This window comes from Vulpes vulpes, chromosome 11, assembly GCF_048418805.1.
Source record: "Vulpes vulpes isolate BD-2025 chromosome 11, VulVul3, whole genome shotgun sequence".
Classification (NCBI taxonomy): Eukaryota; Metazoa; Chordata; class Mammalia; order Carnivora; family Canidae; genus Vulpes; species Vulpes vulpes.
Window position 1 is genome coordinate 34,294,188 of NC_132790.1, and position 21,994 is coordinate 34,316,181.

Here is a 21,994-nt window from a genome sequence, read left to right on the forward strand (position 1 = left end):
TCAAATATGAAGAAAGGAAAGCCCGCATCATTTGAGTATGCACAAAGTATTTGATGTTGTACTAAGTAAGCACTTTGCCTATATTAACTATACCTGCACAATGATCCAGGGCTTAAGATGGAGCTGGGCACATAGTAGGTGCTTAATGAATCTTTGTTGAATAAATGAATGAATGAACAAATACATGATTAAACCCTCAAGGAGCATTCTTGACATGGATGTGAAAATTGAGACTCAAGAGTTAAGTGACTTAAAAAAAAAAAAAAAAGAGTTAAGTGACTTGCCCTCAAACAGTTTTCAGCCAAAGTTATTTACCAGTTCTTGACTTTTTCACTTGGTAAGAATCTACATAAAGTTGAGCATCACCTTCTCTAATTATATTACTAAGTAGACTCCTTTGGCAGAAATAGATAATATTAAAGCCTACAGATCTTTACACATAAGGAAATGGTAGACCACCTGTATAGAAAGACTGAATCAAAATGAGAAGTACTGCCTTACTTCTCTCACACTCAAGAGGCAAGCAATTAATTAGATTATTTAAGCAGAAATAATCCTCTCCACCCTAGCTTGGTCACTGACCAAAATACTGAAAATATAAACTGGATTGCAAAATCTGAGCAATCAATTCTGACAGCTAGCATCTCTAGGGAGAACCAAATGGTCATGCTTCAATGAGCCCAACTGTCTCCCTCTACCCTCTCACCCATTTCCCATCTGGCATTTTCAGGTTCTGGCCAAACACACAATGAGGTCAGGCTTGGAGCACTGGATGATGGGAGCATCATTTGATGCTGGGTGTTCCTGTCCCGGGGCTCTACAAGGGTGGAAATGACATCCATGTGACTGGCCACAGGCTCTCTGTTAAGGGTAGGTGAATAAACCTTAAGGCAATGCTAGCTACAAACTTGTCATCTGAGAACCCAGGTGGCCATCACTATGAAGCAATGAATAAAGACTTAGATTAAGACGCTGTGGAACAAATCATATTTTGGCCAGTCACAAAAACTACATCGTCTCAGGAAACAGTGATTCTGTACTATGAGCTCAGGTTTTGAAATCATACAAGTCTGGGTTTGAATCCTGCATCTGTCACTTACTAGCTCTGTGACTTAGGGTAGGTCATTCAGTCTCTTAGGATCTTATGATTTATGTTGGTGAACTTAGAGTAGTGACACAAAAGTCAAAAACTCAAGGTGAATGTTAAACAAGATAATATGAAAAATGGTTTAGCACATTATCTGTGCTAACCACAGCACAGGAGTATTAAGAACTCCTAACAGACAATTCTAGCATAGTCTTGCTGTAGTGGAAAGTCATGTGGTCTTGCTATTAGAGAGACTTGGGTTCAGCCAGGGTGGGTGGTTGTGAATCCTTGGGCAAATTACTTGACTTCTTGGACCTCAGTTTCCTCATGAGGCTTTTGTGAAGATGAAATGAAATTGTGTATTTGAAAGCACCTGACACAATACACGACTGGTTCTATGTCAGATGGAATTTGTGCCTATCTGCTGTCCTTTCACATTCCTTGACCCCTGCTATGGACTGAATGTATTGGTCCCAAGTTTCTGCGTTGAAGCTCTAATCCCCAATGTGATGGTATCTGGAGGTGGGGCCTTTGGGAGAGAATGAGGTGAGGAGGGTGGAGCCCTCATGAATGGGATTAGTGCCCTTATAAGAAGAGAGAAATGATCTTCCTGTTAGCCATGTGAGGGTACAGCAAGAAGGCTATCCACAAACCAGGAAGAGGGCCCTCAGTGGGAACCCAAATAGCCAGTGCTTTGAAATTTGAAATTTGAAATTGGACTCTCTAGCCTTCAGATCTGTGAGAAATGAATGTCTATTGTTTAAATCACCCAGTCTATTGCATTTTGTTAGGGCAGCCCAAGTTGATTAGGATAGCACCTCTAGTTACAAAGAGCCCTCATTAACCTAATCACAGTGTAGCTGTGTCTTAGGCGCATGTTTAGTCCCACAAAAATGTGACTCCAGTTGGGCTCCAGTGACCCAATGAAAGTGCCTGGCACACAGACACTGCTCAAAAAATGCTTGCTAAATTAAATTTTGTTAAGTCTTATTTTTGTAACTTTAGGAGGAAGGACTGCATATACATTGAGAATACCAATTTTGTTGGAGTGGCTGGTGACTCAGTTGGTTAAGCATCCAACTCTTGATTTTGGCTCAGGTCATGATCTCAGAGTCATGCAATGGAGTCTCGTGTTGGGCTCTGTGCTAGGTGTGGAGCCTGGGTAAGATTCTCTCTCTCCCTCTCTCTGTGTGCCCCTCCCTCCTTTAAAAAAAAAAAAAAAAAACCAGCATCAATTCTGCAGCCTGAATTCAAATCCCAGTTCTGCCACTTAGTAGTTGGGCAATTTCTGGCCAAGTTAATTAACCTCTCTAGCCTCAATCTCCTGAAATGAAATTATAATATCTCATAGGGTTTAATGAGGTTTAAATAAGTACATTGTAAAGGGCTTAGAACAGTATCTAGCATGTTCTAGGAATGTTTTGTTAAATAAAATTTCTTCATTATCTTAAAAAAAGGATAGAAATAATTTTCACACTCTCCATCATGGTTTTGTTGGGATGATTAAATGGAATCAATAGAGAAACATATTTGTAAAGGGTAAAGTCATGCCCTTATGTTACTCAGTTTGAGATTTTCCCAGACCAGCTCCACTCACTGAACTATACTCAGAAAAGAGGCTAGCAAGGAATTAAAGATTGAAAAAATTTAACCCCAATATAATAGTAAACCATGTTTTACCAGCTCCCACTTATTCTGAGCTGTAGTTGTAAGATGCTAAATGTAGTGTGAAATGAGGAAGCCTTGCATAAGAATTCTTTGTGGGGTAGGAATATAAATGATTTTTGTTTCTTTTTTATACTTCTAAAAAATTTCTCACTTTCTTATAATGAAATGTGTTACTTTTATAAACATATAAAACAATAATGATAGCATTTCCTGAAAGGATTAAAATCCTAAGGGAAAAAGTTGCCAGAAATTCATTTATAGCCATAAACTCTCTCTCCCTCTCTCTCTCTCACACACACACACACAGGGGAAAGCTACTATAACATTCATGAGATAGAATGCAAATAAATATCAACATTAAAGTCACTAGACAAACCTATTTTTCAGGCTAGCTGTAGTATGGTTGTTAAGATGGTTTTTATCCAAAATAGGAAAGAGACCACTTAAGAACGACCACCAGCAGGTGGAAAATTGTCTCAAGAAGAATAGCATTGAGAATGTTCCTTGGGGGGAAAAATAAAGTATCATTGAACAAATGAAGGGCTATTGACAAGACTGGTTAGAATCACAGAACCTCTGGGTTGGAAAGGGTCTGAAAAATTGTGTAGTTTAACTCTCTATCCAAAGCTTGAATCCCTTTTACTATATTTCCTGACACCAGACCTTCTATTATCAGAATCACCTGGAGGGATTTATAAACAGATACAGATTTCCAAGATCAACTCCAGATGGACTGCATTAGAATATTTGTGTGTGTATGTACATGTGTGCACGTGTGTGTACACACACATACATACATGCACACACAGAGGAGAGAGTCAGAGAAGGAGGGAGCGGGCACTTCTGTTTTTATAATGCTCCCTTGGTATGAAAACCACTATTGTGGTTCACTATCTTCCCACGTAATCCATATCATTTCTACACAGCTCTGACTAGTAAAACAATTTCTTTAAAATGAGCTGAAATCTATTCCCACATAGCTTTTTTTCCTCTATTCCATTTCTATCCTTGGGGCCATATTCAGTAGGACAGCTCTTTCTTCTATAGAGCAGCAGCTCAGAGAGCTCTGATGAATTAAATCGAAGCAAACCAAAATGCACGTTGCCTTGACTTTTTTTTTTTTAAGTAAATGGAAATGGAAAAACAGAATACAAACTAGTACTGAGAGACACTGCTTTGAATATACATCCTTTGAGAAAACCCTATAAGCCATAGCACAAACTTAGAATGTCCACTCAAAACAATTTCAGCCAACTATTCTGGAGCCCAGAGGTTTAATGAAAGTGACCCAGAGAACTGTCCGGTGGTAGGAGACTCCCAGACAGGGGTACGGGAGGCAGGGAGGTTCTCTGGAGTTTCAGTGGCTTCTTCATGGCTCTTCCCCACTAACCATGATGGAGCAGCTGTGTGACAGTCAGCCTGCTGTCGTCTTCCCACATTTTGCCCGGGGCTGTATGGCCAAAGACAGAGAAGGATGGGAGACCAGTCTTCTCTGGGGTGCCAGCACTCCACAGAGTCATTCTTGGGCATAACTGACCTCTTCCTACTATGGTGTAGGCTAGCTCACCTGCTGGGTTGCTTTGAGCAGCACTAGGGTGCTTAACTTCACTGAGGACTCTTTATAGAGGCTTTTGGGGTATTTGGATATGAGGAAGAAAGCCCTTGAGAAACCTGCAGTTTGAGAAAAGTTGATGACTGCCTTGAGGAAACATTATTCCTGGCTTTAATTTCAGAACCATATCTCTTTACTGGGTTACAGACAAATTTATTTCATGGACAATATCTTGGTGCCAAAAAGAGATTCACGGGTAGAAAAGTTCCTCCCTGGTCATGATGACTAGAAGCTGCTGGGTCCCATGAGGGAGTTGGCTGTTTCAAAGTTATTTCTGCCTTGTGAAAGCATAGCTGAAGGAATGTTTAGAAGAGAAAGAGCACAGTAGTCTTGACTCCAGAAACACATATAGAACTAAATATCTGATCGAGTGAAGGTGGGAGTTGCGGGGTGGGTAGGGAACAGGAGTAATGGAAACAGTAAAATACAATTATAAACCCCATCTTAGACCTCACCAGATTATTTGACAGCTCATATCCCAAGCATCTGAATTTGTATGAAGGTTTTTAGGTTTTTCCCCCGTCGATATTTGAACATAATACATAGAAAGGAACTTTGCTTCGTAAATTATACTTTATTTGGCTTTCACCTGACCTTTCTGTAAAGTCGTCTTGCAAATCTGAACCTCTGGAGTAACACCTGAGTGTGTAAGTCAGCATATGTGCTTAGATAATCTTGAACATGTGGATGCTGGTATACATTTTAGGAAGGCGGTGTAAGCAGATTTCCTTTCTTTCTTTATGCCTTATCACAGTCATCAGTTTTGGCAAAACCCTAATATGAGAAGAGTGAGAATATTTAACTCATGTCACCTGTCACCACTGACAATTTTCCTGCAGATTGACTATCCTACTCAAATGGTTATTTTGTGAACAGTTTGTCATATCTTCATCTCCCTCATATCCACTCCCTAGATAGCTAAAAAGCAAGCACTATGAAATAGAAAAAGCATTTTTACCTCCGTTTGCTGGGGATGACCCCCATCTCCTCACTGTCCCCCTCCAGCGTGACTCTCCTGGCTTGCCACCACTCATCATCAGAGGCGTTGATAACATGGAGAATATCTCCATACTTAAAACTAAGTCCTTGACTTGGCAGCCCACTGTCCTTGCTCTTGTCATAGTCAAACATGGCTCTGTAGAAACGACAAGAGAGAACATCGTTAGGAACCTCTGCAGCACAGATTTGAAATTCACCATTTTGATTACCCACTCTTGCCCTGAGGATCCTTCATCCGTTTAATACCAGCTCCCAGAACTGACTCCCAGGATTGCAGTCCACATTCCTACTATGGCAGTCACAAATCAGCATTGGTTCCTGCCTCTCTGTGGAGGCTGCAGGGGCAGCCTCTGGACCCCTAAAACTGGGGTACTGCTTCTTTTCTTGGAGATCACCATATATGGCAAGGTGATAATGGGAGATGTGGCAAAGGCAGTTTGGTCTGAGATTTTGTTTCCCTCCCACTACAATCAAATTTTAAAAGTTACTAAAAAGAAGGAAATAATGAAGAATAACATGGCCATCTTTCCGAATGGAGCATTTTGTGTTATGAACAAATCCTCTCAGATGTATCAGTCTGTACAACTCTTTCCTTTGTGACTGGGAAAAATGGTAATAACTTAAATGCTATCCACAGGGAACTGTCCTGTTTCCACTCACTGGACTATGGGACCATTACTGAGGTTGACACTACGTTGTATGTCTGAAACTAATAGAACACTGTATTATACTGTATTATATAATTATAAATTAATTATACTAGAACTCAATTAAAAAAACAAAATGCTAATTAAAACCACAAAAACATAAATAAAAATAAAATAAATTGAAAGGTTGCAGAGGTTAATCTAATGACACGAGTAAGTGCTCAAAATGTAATCATGAAAAAATGCGATTACACCTATGTTTATGTGTGTATTTATAGATAGATCAAAATTATATGGATAAGACGAATCTTTTCGCTTCCAGAGAATGAATGCTAAGCCTACTTCAGCATTGCACTCATCACTCTGAATTGTAATGCTGGCTTTACATACCATGTTTCCCTCCTTAAAGAGCACATGCTGAGCCCTTGCTAAGCCTAACACACTGTAACATGTATGAATTGGTGGAGTGAGGGAATCGCAAACAAAAGTGAAATAAATGATGCCCAAGACCTTAGTAGGTAGGTGTTGCCTTAAGCAACTGACAATTTGTCTCAAAATCTTCTATTGCCTGACTCCTCCTGTGTCGCTCACACACCACCACGTACGGCATACGATTTCTCAGGAGAAGCAGGTTTTGCCATCTCCCTGCTTATTCCCTTTTGATTCCATTCTGACAGTTTCCTTAGAATGTAGTAACTACTATGCAAGCAAAACTAGATAGATCTGGGGAAAAGATTTTTCTAAGATCACTGAAGACCAAATACGGTTCTTTTCCTTTCTTCTTTTTTATTTTTTCCTCATGAAAGAAATGTCACATCTGCTGTCATGGCAACCAAAAAGAGCTGAAGACAGCATGTAGAGTTCTCAAATATTGTAGGAAAATTTGAATTACTTGCAACACAGCTCCTTCTTCCATTAACTCTGTCCCTAAGTAATGGAATTGGGGGAGAGTTTCTTGGTCTAAGCTCCCAGAATGACTCACTTCCACCTCTACCATCTGCATCTTCCCTAAGGAAGACTTTGGCAAAGCTCCACCCAGGCAAAAAGGGGCTGAGAGGGGGCAGAGGCCCACTTCTAACGCTGTTACTGCTCTGGCTGGGTGATGTGACATAAATTAATTAGCACTCCAGAGCCATGGGTTTTTGTAATGCAAAATTAGTCCAATAACTACGTTCACACGGAGCTGCTGTGGACATTAATAAGACATGTGAGGCACCCAGCTCATGATCGGGGCCGTGTAGCAACTGGAGCATAGTGGTTAAGTATATAGACTCCTGGGTCACACTGTTAGGGTCATTTCCTGGTTCTACTACTTCTTGGCCAGTCATATAGCTGGTTATCCATGCAAGCTACTTTAACTTTCTTAGGCCTCAGATTCCTCACATAACAATAATGATAATAGTACCCCCAATATGAAATTGTTGTATGGATGAAATGTTATATATGGTAAAACATATAAAATTAAGCATGTACAACAATGCCCAGCACATAGTGACAATCAATAAGTATGAATTATCATTATTATCTTGCCTTTCCCCTGTGAGTGGATATTCTTAAAAATCTTTTCTATAAATTCTACTCTGTGCAAAAAAGAGTTAACATAGCAAGCTTGAGATTTCTATCCTTAAAAAGACCAGTCTGCAAGGGTGGCTCTTAGCTGAGATTTGGGAAATTAGATTTTGGGAAGCTTCTCACTATTTCCTATTAAGAATGGCTCACCACACATAAACTCTTTGTATAAACAACATTCAAACTGAACATTTACTATTCTTCTTTTTTTTTTTTTTTAAGATTTTATTTATTTATTCATGAGAGAGAGAGAGAGAGAGAGAGAGAGAGAGAGAGGCAGAGACACAGGCAGAGGGAGAAGCAGGCTCCATGCAGGGAGCCTGATGCGGGACTCCATCCCGGGACTCCAGGATCACGCACTGGGCTGAAGGCGGTGCTAACCTGCTGAGCCACTGGGGCTGCCCATCATTTACTTTTCTTCTTTGAGTCTGGAATTGTGGTACAGGCCAGGCAGAAGGTGACTACATGATCAGCCCCCAGTAAAAACCCTGGACCCTAATGGGGTCCAGCTGATTTTATGGAGAGGGCAATGGGGAGCCTTGGGCAGAATGAGAGCAGAGCTGGGGCAGGAATTACAGGAATGGCACCTCAGTCTTCCCCAAAAATAGGCTGGCATCACCCAACTCCCATGAGACAGATAAGGATACTCGAGGCTCGCAGGGCCCAAGGATTGCCTCAAGGTCACACGGGTGGCAGAAGTCAAGGTGGGGCAGCTTGGAGCAGGTGCAAGATCCTTCTACAAGCTGGGTGAGTTCTCAGTGGGGGAGTCAGGGTGAGGTGACTGGGTCACCCTGAACCCTTCCCTTGTAGACAACATTTTACACCTGGTGTCACAATTTGTTGCTGGAGGAATTAAGCATGTCCCATGTGACTCCACTAGGAGAAGACTCTTGGAGGCTTTTGCCCAGTTTCTTCTAGATTTTGTCCCCAGTTCCTTTCCCTTTGCTAATTTTGCTTTGTGTCCTCTTGCTATAATAAGTCATAGTCCTGAGTATGACTATGCTGAGTCCTGTGAGGTCTGCTAGTGAATCATTGACCCTGGGAACTGTCCTGAGGGTCTATAGATTGCAAATCATTTTCACTTACACTACCTCATTTGTGACTCAATGCATTCCGACAAAGAAGGTATGATGGATATAGTACTATATCCCCTTTTTATAGATGAGGGAGAGTCTAGCTTCGGCAACCTCAGGCTGGAGCTTGAGTCTTCTGATCTGGAGTCTTAGTGCAATGCTCTTCATTTTCTTCTTCACCAGGCCTCCCATTCCGACCTCAGTCTGAGAGGTGGTGACAAGGTAGCAAGGATGATGACCATGATGGCTACCACTACTTATGCTCACATTAGATAGCTTGGTATTTTGTATTCGCTGTCTTATTTGACATCATAAGAACTTGAAGGTAAAAATTAATATCCTCATTTTACAGATGAGGGAAGGAAGCTCAGGACACTAAGGCACCTGCCCTAGGTCACATGTACGCATGTGGTGGAGACTATATCTAGAATATGGTATGTCTGCCTCCTAAATCCACATTCTTGGACATTCCATTGTAAGGCTCAGTTTTTCAGCCTGTTGTCCTCTGGTGGTGCTCACAATTTGGCAGTACCAGGAACTCTTAATCCCTCTTCAAGGCTGACCACTTCCCTGACCCCCTGCTCCCAAATCCCCAAAGCTCTTTTACTGCCCAGTTCTTGTCCTAGTATTTTTTATCCTAAGAGTCTTTGAACTTCTGGTTTAGCTCCAGGCTCCTTCTGTATATAAAGTGTGGGGAGTGGAGGGAGAAAAGCCCTCAGGAGAGCTGGCATGTGGTCACCAAGAAGGCAGGCTCTAGGGTTGGACTGCCTGGGTTTGCAACTTTTTAACCATGTGATTTTAAGCAAGTTCCTTAGCTTCTCTGGGCTTCAGGTTTCCTTAATTATAAAGCTGGTATATAATCACACCAGTTACTTCAAAGAGTTGTGAGGATTCAATGAAATAGTAAACGGAAAGTACTGCAACACCAGCCTGGCACATTTTTTGAGGCTATGCTCAAAAAATGGCAGCTACTCTTACTATTACAATTGTTTTTCTGAAAAATGTGCTGGCCTTGAATCAGGGGATCTGAGTCCCAACTGTGCCACTTAGTAGCTGTCTTGTGGACTGTGTATAAAGACATCTAAAACATTTCTCTACCCTCAGGCCACAGTACAGCACGGGGCACATAGAAGATCCTCAATATGGGTCTGTGGAAATGTTTCAGATAAACTTTAAAAGTCCTGCTTCTCTCAAGCCTGTGTCCTTATGTGTAAGGGAAGGGAGTAGAGACTGTTTCTAGTGGTCCCTACCTGGCTAGACATTCAATCTATTGTGCTCCATTCTAGTCCCAAGAATCTCTGAGGGAAGGTTTCCCCCTTCTGTCTTCAGTGATAGGTGTCCCTGGAGAAGGGATTCAGTAACACGCTCTTCCCCAGTTTCATTCATCTTGGACAATCTGCCCCTCTAGGATTACTGATTTCAGACTTGTCAGGTCCCTGAGAAGAAGCAGCTGATACATTTCAGCAGCTTCTGGCTCCTTTGGCTATTAATGGATCTTCATGTCTGGGAAAAATGCTACAGTGCCCCATCACCTAATTTTAAAAAGCGATAAGCTGTTTTTAATTTGCTTTATGTGCTAATTCATCTCAGCAACTTTTATAAAATGCCATTAAGACTCACACTTCATACCCAGGGTGCTTTTAACAAGTCCATTAGACAAGTGGTATTAGAGAGGAATAATGCAATGTGTCTCCCATCCCTCCTGCCCCTCCTGCATTTATTTCACCATGTCATGGCCCTTTGCCAACTGGGGAAGTCTAGAAAGGTGAGTGAAGCAGTTGCTCATCCTCATGGTTGTGCAGCATGACTGGGAGACACCTGAGCACCTGATGAAAATTGTGCTTATTAAGTGCCCCATAACATGCAAAAGACTTTGTATTTATCATCTCACTCAATGCATTGGGGCAGGCAAGGCAGCATGTGGGTCATTTGCCAAGCTTTGGAGAGAGAAGAGGCCTGGGTTTATGTTTCAACTCTGCCATTCCTAGTTGTGAATTTAGGGCATGTTACCTAACCTCCTCGAGGATCTATTCACCATAGATGACCATTCCCTCAACTACGAAATGCCAAGAATGATGGCATTAATCAAGAGATTGTTACGAAGATACCACAATAGGGTGATGCATGTGAAATGCCCAACATCCACAGAAAAAGAATTCCACTTTGTTATGATTTCTGACAACAATCTTGCCATGTAAACATTTTTTATCTCGTAAAGGAAATGAGACCCAAAGAACTGAAGTGAAAGAAAACTAATAAGAAGCAGAAGCACGATTCAAATATAGATAGATGTGTCTGAATCAAAAGCCCATGGTCCTGGCTGAAGAATTCAGCTTACCATTCCTGACAAGGAATGTTGTGTTTAGACCTCATCTCCAGAGATTCCATGACTTGGTGATCACATTTATAATGACACCATGGATTGGATGTCAGGAGAGAGGCATGAGTAGCTTACAGGGTGCATATACAGTTCTCACAACTGCCCCACAATACCTGGATTAGCCTTATAATGCAGTTGAGGAAATCCAGACTTGCATAACTTGAACAACATGTCCAGTGGCACACCAGCTATCACGTGGTATGGCAAGACTGAATGCGAGAACTGTCTGTCTTCAAGGCCTGTGGACTTGCTTCACCAACCCCTCTGTTGTTTTTACATGCAACCGTCTCCAATCAAAACCACCCACATTTTCTATTAGGCTTAGACTTTAGTAGTATTTAATAATCATGGACCATAACAGCACACATGTTTTCTGTGTTGGTCAGAGGATGGAGTTCTGGCTATATCACTTTAGGGCTGGTATAGCAGAGAATCACAAGAGTGAAGAGAACCCCCAGGACTATGCCAGTAAGGACTGGAAAAATTACTTGATATGTCTTATGGTTACAGAACATATGGTAGGGAAAAAAAATTCCCTAACCCCTTCTCTATGAGAATGCCTACACTTTAATTTCCAGGACCTGAGAATATGTTACCTTCTATGGCAAAAGGGACTTGTAGATGTGATCAAAATAAAAGATCTTAATATGGGGAGAGTATCTTTGACTGATTGGGTCCAATTCAATTACATGAGGCCTTAAAAGTGGAAGAGAAGGCAGAAAAATAGATCAGAGAGATGTGACATGAGAAGTACATGGCGGCCATTGCTGGATTTGAAGACAGAGGAAGGTAATTTGTCATAGCAGCAATAGAAAACTAATAACAGAGGACAAGAAAGAGGATAATTTCATAGAGGGCAGGTAGAAGGCAAAGGTCACTAGTTTGATGATCCTGTCAAAGATTCTTTGGAACAAGAATAAATACTCAGAATAATAACGGCCTATTATTGGCTGGCCATGTGCAAAGTTCCTTTGTTTTACATAATTTCATCTTATTGAATCCATGTAAATAGCTTGTCATGGAAGTATGATTATTTCTACTTTGCAGTTAAAAAACTTAAGACTTTAAGTTCTTACACTTACAATTTATCCAGTTCTAACAAAAACCCTATTAGATAAATATTATTTGTCCTATGTTGAAATAGGAAACTGAGGCACAGAAGAAGCAGCCTTTTCCTTCTCTGCAATTGTAAAGCATTGTGTTTACACCTTTCCTGGGAAGCCTATAATGTCAGATCTTGAATGGGAATGTGTCTCACTTCCTCTACTGGTTAGAAGCTACTGAAGGTCAGGGACTCCCAGGTCCAGCCTCAGTACAGTCCTTGCAGAAGCTTTATAAATGAACCAATGAACCAGCAGATTACTCCCCTCTGTCCGGTGAACTTCTTTGGGCTGGGGAAGCCTTTGTTTCCATGACAACTTTAAGATCCATGCAGCAGAGTGTTTTGACTCAATTTCCTTAGTCTCTTGAAGTTGAGGCTTCTGCTTGATTAGAGGAGACCTGGTTTTCACCTCTCTATGCAGCAGGAGAGAGAAGAGCAGCAGAAGGTAAAATCTCTCTGCTCCATGCCACTATACCCGGCTTACATGGTTGTGTTCCATTGCTAAGGTGTGCAACTCAGGATAGTACAAAAAATGTAGATATTGAAGTGAAGAGTTATATTCGAGTACACCTCCTTCTAGTTGAGTGTCAAAGAGATTGGTCCACAACCAATCTGAGTCTTTATCAATGAATGGGCTTAATCATTCCTAGGTCTCAGCTCATTTGAGAGATGACATAGGAAAAGCCTTTAGCACACTAACTGCCAACCAATAGGTCCTTTACTTCACCTCTTCCCCACACTAGAAGTGAGTGAGTTATTTTTATAAGTATTGGCAAGAGATTGTAATACAGTGTTCTAAAAACATAACATAAAAATACATATACAATTAACTTTCTCAGAACATTTTCCTACCAGGGGGATGTGGGAAAGCAATCTGCACTGGGCGCAGAGAGATATGAAATTTAGGTGCTATTATTTAAAAAATTAGCCATTTCCAATAGTGTTTCCTTCTTAAAAGTATTCATTCACCCACCCCCGAGTCCAGTAAATGTTTCAAAAACAGAGATGGCACCCTGGAAGTAGAGAGAAGCTTGCATGGAGTTAGGAGAGCAGGGCTCTGGTTCTGGCTTCAACATAATTTCACTGTGTGATCTCAAGTAAGTTATTTAACTTCTTTGGGCTTCAGCTTCTATGTGATCGACAGTTCCAAAGCACCTGAATAAGGCATATTTGAGCTGTTGTGTTCCATGCCTTTGTCTTGCAAGGCCCTGTAGGGAAATCAGGTTAACTTTCCATGCTTCTGAGAGTATGTGTGTCTCCTAGGATTCACCTTGTAAAACTCACTCTGCTCTGTGCCATCTCCTCCATCAATCCTGGAACTTCTTTTCCCCCCTCTTACCTTCACTGGGAATTAAATGCCCCTTTCATAGGCTCTTATATCACATTGTATTGTGATTTTTAATCTTTGCAAATTCTAGTTTGCATATGCATGGAAGACGGGGAGGTTCATATTCATACTATCCCCAGGGTTGGCCCTGTAGCAGATATCCAGTAAAAATTATTTTCTGTTATTAAATTTGTCTCCTGTACTTCTCATAGGGCAATTCCTAGAATTCAGTTGTGTACACTCTTTCTTATGAAGGCACAGACAATTGGAAACAATAGGTAAGGAAAGCCTGAGCAGCATCCAGCACAGGCTTCCCTGCCTTTCTTAGGAGATGATGCAATGTTCCTGTCTCTCCAGTCAGAAAGCATTCACCTCAGGGTAGAAGGAAACACACAGCTCTGTACTGATTACTTTTCATGTCTCCTTGAGGAATCACATATACACCTGTGGATCAGTCATCATATACAGACTGATGGAACTCTAGTGCAGCCATTTACTTCCCCATCCATTCAGTAATGAATTGTCCTTAGTGAAAAGGGTAGCTGAATCCACCAGTGATGAGAACACATAAGCCTCTGTCAATCCTTGCTAAGAGGGCACTGACCAAGATGCTGTTTTTGAGTGAGTACTGAGGACACAGTAGGCCTTAAAATGCCCCAGGAACTGTGCTAGGTATTTATTATCTGTGATGCAAGAGATTCTGCTCTTTAAAGTGCTGGCATTGTTCCCTTTTTATTGAAGGGAAAATGCATTGTGTACCATGGACTGTGTTATCTCATGGGCTATGCCATTTAATCATTAATAACTTTATGAGGTTATTATAAGGTGCTCTGTAAGACCCTCTTCTCATCACACCAGACTGTTTTCTTCTGTGTTTGGAGGATACTGAGAACTTGTCAATTTCTACCAGACCCAAGGAGTCAGGCAGTTACTGTCATGACTCAAGTTGGAACTAATTGTGCACCAACTAGAGGTCCTCACAGCCTGGGCCTCTCTGCAGCTGTGGCATTTTGATGATAATCAGGGAAGAAGCATTACTTCCAGAGGCAACAACTCTCTCTCTCTCTCTCTCTCTCTTTCTCTCTGTCTCTCCTGAGTCACTAGTGCTTCCCATCCTCTAGGGACCAGTGAGAGCAGACTTCCTATGTCCAGAGGCCTGTGTGTTGATCATTTCAGACATGGCATCAGCAGAGTCTCCAGGGACAGGGCCCACTCCAGCTTGCTTCCTCTCTCAGGGTGTCCTAGCAATCTGTCAGGTTGGTTTACACGGTGGTGCTGACTGACAGGACTTCATCTGAGGAAAGCAGAGGCAAATCTGAACCTGTCCAAAGGCAGGGCTCAACAGACTAAGGCAAATGGTACTTCAGATTTCAGGGTTGGGAGAGGCTGTAAAAATTAATCGTCTTAAAATCATTGTCTTATCCCCCAAATGCCATCAGCTTGCTACTTAGAGATTGAAATATGGGAAAGGGAACATGGACAAGATGAATAGCCCAGGCTTTATGACACTTCTAAGAGCTTTTATGTGCTGGCTTTGTTTATCAGGCAATCAAAATACATTAATCAAGATATTTCAGAAAGGGTGACATAGCCCTGACTGCAGCCTTTTATTTCTGATCCAAGCTGAAAATGTATATCAAGCTTTGGTAGTCACATCTTAGGGTCTTACTGCTACAAATTAGTAAGCTTGCTGTGAGTGAAAAAAAAAAAAGAAATAGCTTTTTTTTTTTTTTTAAAGAGAAAGAGAGAAAGAGAGAGAATGTTGGGGAGGATGGGGAGGGAGAGAGAGAGAATCTCAAGCAGGTTCCAGACCCAGCACAGAGCCTGATGTGGGGTGTGATATCATGACCTGAGCTGAAATCAATAGTCAGGCACTTAACTGACTGAGCCACCCAGGCACCCTAACAAATATCTTGATACAGAATTTTATTATTGTGATACAATTATCATTTAAACATTTATTTTTTTTTCATTTAAACATTTAAATTTTTCTATAGAAGATGTATGTAAAGACCATGAGACATGGATGTCAGATAGTCCCGGGTTCAAATAGTGGCTCTGCCATTCAAAAACTATGTGGTTTTCCTCTCTGTCCCTGGGTCTCCAAAGATGCAAAATGAGAGGCAAGATCCCTGTCTAACAAAGTCCTTATGGGAATTACACATATTAGACATTTTAGAACCCAGTAGGTGCTCAATATTTGTTAACTTAGTCTAAAATCTAAATTTTTTTCCCTTAAATTCCATCCCTTTCTTTCTACTGTTGTGCACTAGAGCACAAACAAAGCAAGTCTACATCTGCCTTCCAATAACACTTTTATTTACTGACTGACAAGGGGATCAGCTGGTATGTTGCCTGGCTTAGAAAGATATTGGAGAACGTTCATTTCTCTCATGAGCATATGGAAAAGGGAAGAAAGACATCCAAGAAGATTTGACAATGACTACCCCCAAATCCTTAGCGTAGTTTATCAGGGTTGGTAATGAAATTCACATATCACACAACCAGACAGTTGGATTATCACTTCAGCTCTCCCAAGACTGAGCTCACTTTTTTCTGTATGAGTTTTCAGAAAACTGGATGGGAACAAACAGGTCTGGACTGAGGCAAAGGAAGATCTAGAACTTGGGAAAACTTTACCTTAAAATCTCACCTATGTCCATGAATGCTCCCATTATCACTTTTTGAATGAGGACAGATAGGATAGAAGGTGATTCCTTTCTCACCAGGTAAAAATATTCAGTTCCGGATGTAATTTAACTTTCACATGTGGATAGGAGATAAGAGCCATTAAATGTGGTGTTAATGACAGAATGCCTACTATGTGCCAATCACTGTGTTATTTGCTGAGAACTCAGCAGTGAACAAGAGGCTTGCTTCCTGTTCTCATGGAGCTCAATGTTGAGTTGAGAATACAGCTAAAGGTGTATTCATTCAGCTACTCACACATTCATTTATCCATTCAGCAAATACTTAACAAGCATGTACCAATGAGGATTCTAGGAGCTCCGGGTCTAGTGATGAATGAAGACAGACAAAAATTCCTGCCTTTATGGAACTTATATTCTAGTAAGCAGACATGAAAATAAGTACACAGCATAATAGGAATTGATACTTGCTATGGAAGAGTGAAAAATAGAGCAGAGAAAAGGGTATCAGGATTTTTAGATGGGTAGAAATGTGGTAGTGGTGTAGATGTTTACATCTTTTGAGTGGGGGTGTGGTCAAGGGAGTAGTTGCTGAGAGACAGGTGGGGCAAAGCTTGAAGGAGATGAGGGAGTATCATGAAGACATCTGAGGATAGTGCTCTAAGAAGAGGGAATAGCCAGTGCAAAGGCCCCAAGCAGAGTTAAAATTGAGCACAGTATATGCTATCACAGGAAATTAGTACAGGATCACAGAGCAGGAACCCCCTCAGGTGTTCAGAAAGGAGTTGATGAATGGCCAGTTCTCCATTGGACAGCACACCTGCCTACCTCACCCAACGGTGCAGGCATTTCCTTCAGGCATTCTCCTGTGGGAACCTCATCTCGGACAATAGTCATCTCACATCTTAAGGACTCAGTATCATCCCTCAGCTTCTCGTGCTTCCTGCCTCTTCTTGGAAGCAGGCACGTGAGCTGGGCCATGGAACATCTTCCCTTCTCTCAGACACTCTACCACAACTCACACCATGCAGAGGGATTTTTCAGCCAAGAATTATTCTTAACATTATTTAAAAAGTCAAAGCACTGACTAGATAGAAACAAGCATTCTGTAAATTTCAATCTATTCTATGAAATCCATAGGACTTTCTCTGGAACCCCTCCCTGAGCCTCTCCAGAGAGAGCTATCTATGCCCTTCTCCCAGACAGTTGCTACTTTGTACACAGTCTTGTTCTGACACTCAGCAGGCTACATTTTAGTTGATTTGCCTATGGGTTTGTTTTCCCTTCCATACTGCTCAATGCCTGAGGGTTAGGACAGTCTCATCCAGTTCTGTGTTTCTCAAACAGAGCTCTGAGTGGGAGGCACTCACAACACAAGGCTAAATAGAATTGAACTGAATTCAGAATGTAAGCTGTGTGTGGGGTGCCTGGGTGGCTCAGTCGGTTAAGTGTCTGCCTTAGGCTCAGGTCATGACCTCGGGGTCCTGGGATCCAGCAACCTGTTCAGCCGGGGGTATGCTTCTCCTTCTCCCTCTGCCCCTCTCCCCCACTCCCTGCTGTGCTCCCTGCTATATCTCATGCTCTCTCTCAAATAAATAAATAAAATCTTAGAAAAAACCCAAGCTGTGGGACCTTGGGAACATTACTTCAACTCCTTACATCTCTTTCAGTTACCTCATTTGTAAAATTGGGTTAAAATTTCTATATTTTATCAACTTTAAGATGAACCTTATTTTCATTCCCATCCCCATCTCTCTACAGTTAGGATGGATCTTTTTTTTTTTTTAAAGCATTTGAAAAAAGATTTTGTTTATTTTAGAGAGTGTGTGTGTGCAAAAGAGAGAAAGAGAGTGAGTGAGAGCGAGAGCAGGGGAGGGGCAAAGGGGGAGAGAATCTGAAGCAGACTCGGCACCTAGTGTGGAGCATGACGCTGGACTAGATCCCACAACTGCGAGATCATGACCTGCACCGAAACCAAGAGTTAAATGGTTAACCAACTGAGCCACCCTGGCGCCCCTACAGTTAGGATGTATCTTACCATCAGTGCTATCTCATAATTTAACTGACAGCATTTTTCCTTTCTTGGTGTCACATGGAGTGCATCTTACAATCAATGACAACCTAGATTCACTGAAAAGTGTAGAAACCATCTCACAGGCTGTTGTGAGGATTGATCGATTATGGATTAAAAAGCCCTCACAAGAGGGGCCCGTGGGTAGTACAGTTGGTTGAGCATCCAACTCTTGGTTTTGGCTCAGGTCGTGAACTTGGGGTCATGGGATTGAACCCCTCATTGGGCTCCACACTCAGAGTGAAGTCTGCTTGAATTTCTCTTTCCCTCTGCCCCTCCCCCACTGTGTGCAGGCGCATGCTCTCTCTCTTTCTCTCTCTCAAATAAATAAATACTTTGAAAAAAAAAAGGCTGCAGATTATAAACTGCTCTTGTTATACATTGTGGGTCAAATAGAATCACTTTATCTTTCGCTTTTCTTTCTGTACACATTTTTTTAAAACAACCCCTATAGTATTCTCTACTTGGTGGCTGTTCAAAAAGTGATGACGGGCCAAATGTTGGGCTATGGGCTGACTTGATCGGAAAGAGTTCTGTTCAGCAGTTGTGCTTGGCTGAATGAAATGTCTGTAGGAAATGTCCCAGCTTTTGCTAATAGTTTAGGAATTTAGGGAAAGAGAACAGAGCTAATGACATCCAGAATATTAGTGCTTATACTTTTAGTATTCATAGTTTCTGTGAATATTAGTAGCATTTTATTCCAATAGTATAATCATTTAAGTTTAGTGCTAATGTTTTCAAAATGGGGCATTTTCTATGTACCTAGTATAAGTTATCTCCTCATTGATTCATAATCTATCGAATGCCTACTATGTGCCAGGCAATAGGACAATGGAGTGTTGGTCAGACCTGGGAGATTTATTGTTCTGTGGCTGTAGGCAAGGTTTAAATTCTGTTTCTTATTGTGTAAATGAAAGACTAATTCCTGCCTGCCATGAACTGAATATTTGTGCCCCCGCAAGATTCCTGTGTTGAAACCTTACCATCCAATGTGGGGCCTCCTGGAGGTAATTCGGATTGAATGTGGACATGAGGGTGGATTAGTGCCTTTAAGAATCACAAGAGAGCTTGCGTTTTCTCCCTCTGCTATGGGAGGGTACAGTAAGAAGCTGGCAGTCTGCAACCTGGGAGAGGGCCCACCCTAGTACCCCAAATGAATTTCAGATATCTAGCCTCCAGAACCATGAGAAATAATTTCCGGTGTTTATAAGGCACCCAGTCCATGGCTGTAGCAACTTGAACTAAGATATGCCTAATAGACATTGTTGGGATCAAATGAGGTAACACATGTAAACTACTGCAGCCTGGTGCCTGGTGCATAGATTCATGGAATGCTGCAAGATTAATATGTCCTGGAACAGAAAACTCTTTACAACTCAACTTTTACAGGGTTCAGGAATGATGTAATTCCAATTTCCATCTATATTAATATCGATCTTTATGCTTAACATTTATCTGGCTCTTACTAAGTGGCAGACCTGGTGCTAGCAGTTCTATTGGCAGTAAATGTGAGGGGAACTTGGCATAGAGATGTTTCATATGGGCTGGAGTGAATGGGCACTGGGCCTTGCTCTTCCTACTGCTGCTGTCATTCTACTTGGTAAAGTGATCAGATAGTCCTATGGGACTGCTCTAAGACAGCCAATACACATAATTTTTAAGTGCCTGAAGCCATGCATTCATCCTTTTAGTCACAGTTAAAAATGCCCATTGTGTGCCAATTTATTACACTAGGTATTGGCATTATAGTGGTGCAATAAAAAAACACCAAGGCTACTTTTGGAATTTAGAGGAAAGACAAATATAGAAGTAGTTATTGGTATGACATATCTTAACAGGCAGATGAGAAGTTTATCCATGAGAGTATACAGTGGAGAGAAATGGAACATACTGTGGGCAGAATGGGTTGGGGAAGCTTCCAGAAGGAGGTGCTATCGTGCTATCAAATCTAAAACCTGCAAGATGGGCAGATACAGCCTGAGGAAATATACATGTAGAGGGTCTGAAGGTGGAAATAGCAGACAGTGAATCTGAAGGAAGACCAATGTCTTGGATGGCCCAAGATGAGACCAGAGAATGAGAGAGGACAGGTCTTGGAGGGTCCTACAGGTTTATAAGCACACTTTCTCCTCCTCACAGCAATGGGAGGCCATTAGAGGATTTTAAATGAAATATGAGATGATCAAATTTGCATTGGAAACATTTTTCTGGACATGAAGTGGAAAGTGGACTGGACAAGAGCTAATGACGAGATGACTTGACCAGGGTGGTGGCAGTGGGATAGACAGAAGTTCCAGATATTTACTTTAGCCAGGGTCTCTCTCACCATTATCTTAAGCAGTGATTTCAAAGTTTTATTACCATAACAAAATTTTTTTTTTAAAGGATAGCTTCTAAAAAGATAATGAATGTCTAACTGAAAACAGAGAGGGAAACTAGCAGTTTTGGCTTCTTCCACACCAACTGTGCAGTAGCCCAAAGGCCCCTAAGAAGAACTCTCAGGCTTCTTAAATCAGAGCATGAGAATCTTCAATCTAGCACCTTAGTTACTAAGCACTTTAAAATGAAGAAGCCTCTCTATTATTAATATCATGACATCCCCAAACCCATCTCCACTCTCCACAGGTGTCCATTTGCTTTCAAAATGAAAGCTTGACTGAAGTTCTTCTTAGAGCATTTCGGGAGAATTTAGCAAAGCCTCTTTAAGCTAACTAGAGCTACACCAGGGTGTTCTGAACTCTAATTACAGAACTCTATGGGATGGAATTGTGATTAATTAGTTCTCTCAAAGAGTAAATAGCACCACTCAACAAAAGTCATTTCTATAGATATTTACTGCATATGTTTTGAGGAGCAGACTCCTCTCTGTTCTCAGAGGTTGTTTATACTGACAAGTAGGAGATAGTTCCTTAGATGAAGAGAACTTTTCTGGTTAGACTGTCAACACATTCATAAAGAACAAGAGAGAGCCCCCAGGAGGAAGGCAACAGCCCATCCAGGGAAGTATGTGTGTGGAGTGAGGGCACTTTGATGGATGGAGAAACATTTCTTTTAATGAGAGGAAAATTGCTGTTTGCTACCATTTTTGCATGTTGGTCACAGCCAGGGGTTGATAAAGAAGCAAAGTGGGAAACCAACTTGAAGTTGACCAATCAGGCCTGATAGAAGTGTGTAAATTGGGCAGGAAAGCATGAGAGGAGCTCAGTCTTGATAGCTATTCCTAGACCAGTGAGTATTCAGTGGAAGGCCATTCAGTGGAAAGGATGATGCTGGGGAAGATGTCAGATGAAGAATTAGATGTAGAAGCACGCAGGCTGCCATGCCAGACTGACCCCTGGACCCCTGGTCCGTAGAGCCAGCAAGGTTCACACCTCTGATCACCAGCCCATAAGTAAAGCTATGAACTGCCCTTTCCCTTCCCACAATCCCATTTTCAGTGGTCATAACATTTTCTGGAGACCACCTTGTCCTTCATTTTTCTCCATCTGCTATCTCTTCTCATCTCCATCCTATTATTTTTAAAATGCTTCTTCAATGCCCCAGATACTGTGCTCGGTGCTGAAGATAAAAGATGAGTGAGGTAATACCTCTGCCCTCACACAAATGTATAAGTCCAGTGGGTGAGACAATATTGTAAGCAAATCATTTATATTTAGTTTATAAATGCAACAGCAGAAGCATTACAATTTGCAGATGAAACCAAGGGCTGCCCACTCAGAATGGTGTGACAGTTTCCTGCAGCTGCCCTCTTCTGTTGGACTGGCCAGATCTCATGCTCTGTAAGATCATAAGCAGCTTCTGACAGTTTTCC

The 21,994-nt window shown here is 41.5% G+C and overlaps 1 protein-coding gene across 50 annotated transcripts in view; it reads right to left on the reverse strand.

Annotated features, from left to right (window-relative positions):
- DLG2 (discs large MAGUK scaffold protein 2) overlaps positions 1-21,994 on the reverse strand; it is a 1,531,179-nt gene that overhangs the window by 64,961 nt on the left and 1,444,224 nt on the right. For all 50 annotated transcript variants that reach the window (XM_072726063.1, XM_072726058.1, XM_072726052.1 and 47 more), the window contains one exon: positions 5,326-5,502. In XM_072726063.1, the coding sequence (XP_072582164.1) occupies positions 5,326-5,502 (177 nt within the window). The remainder of the gene's footprint in view (positions 1-5,325; positions 5,503-21,994) is intronic.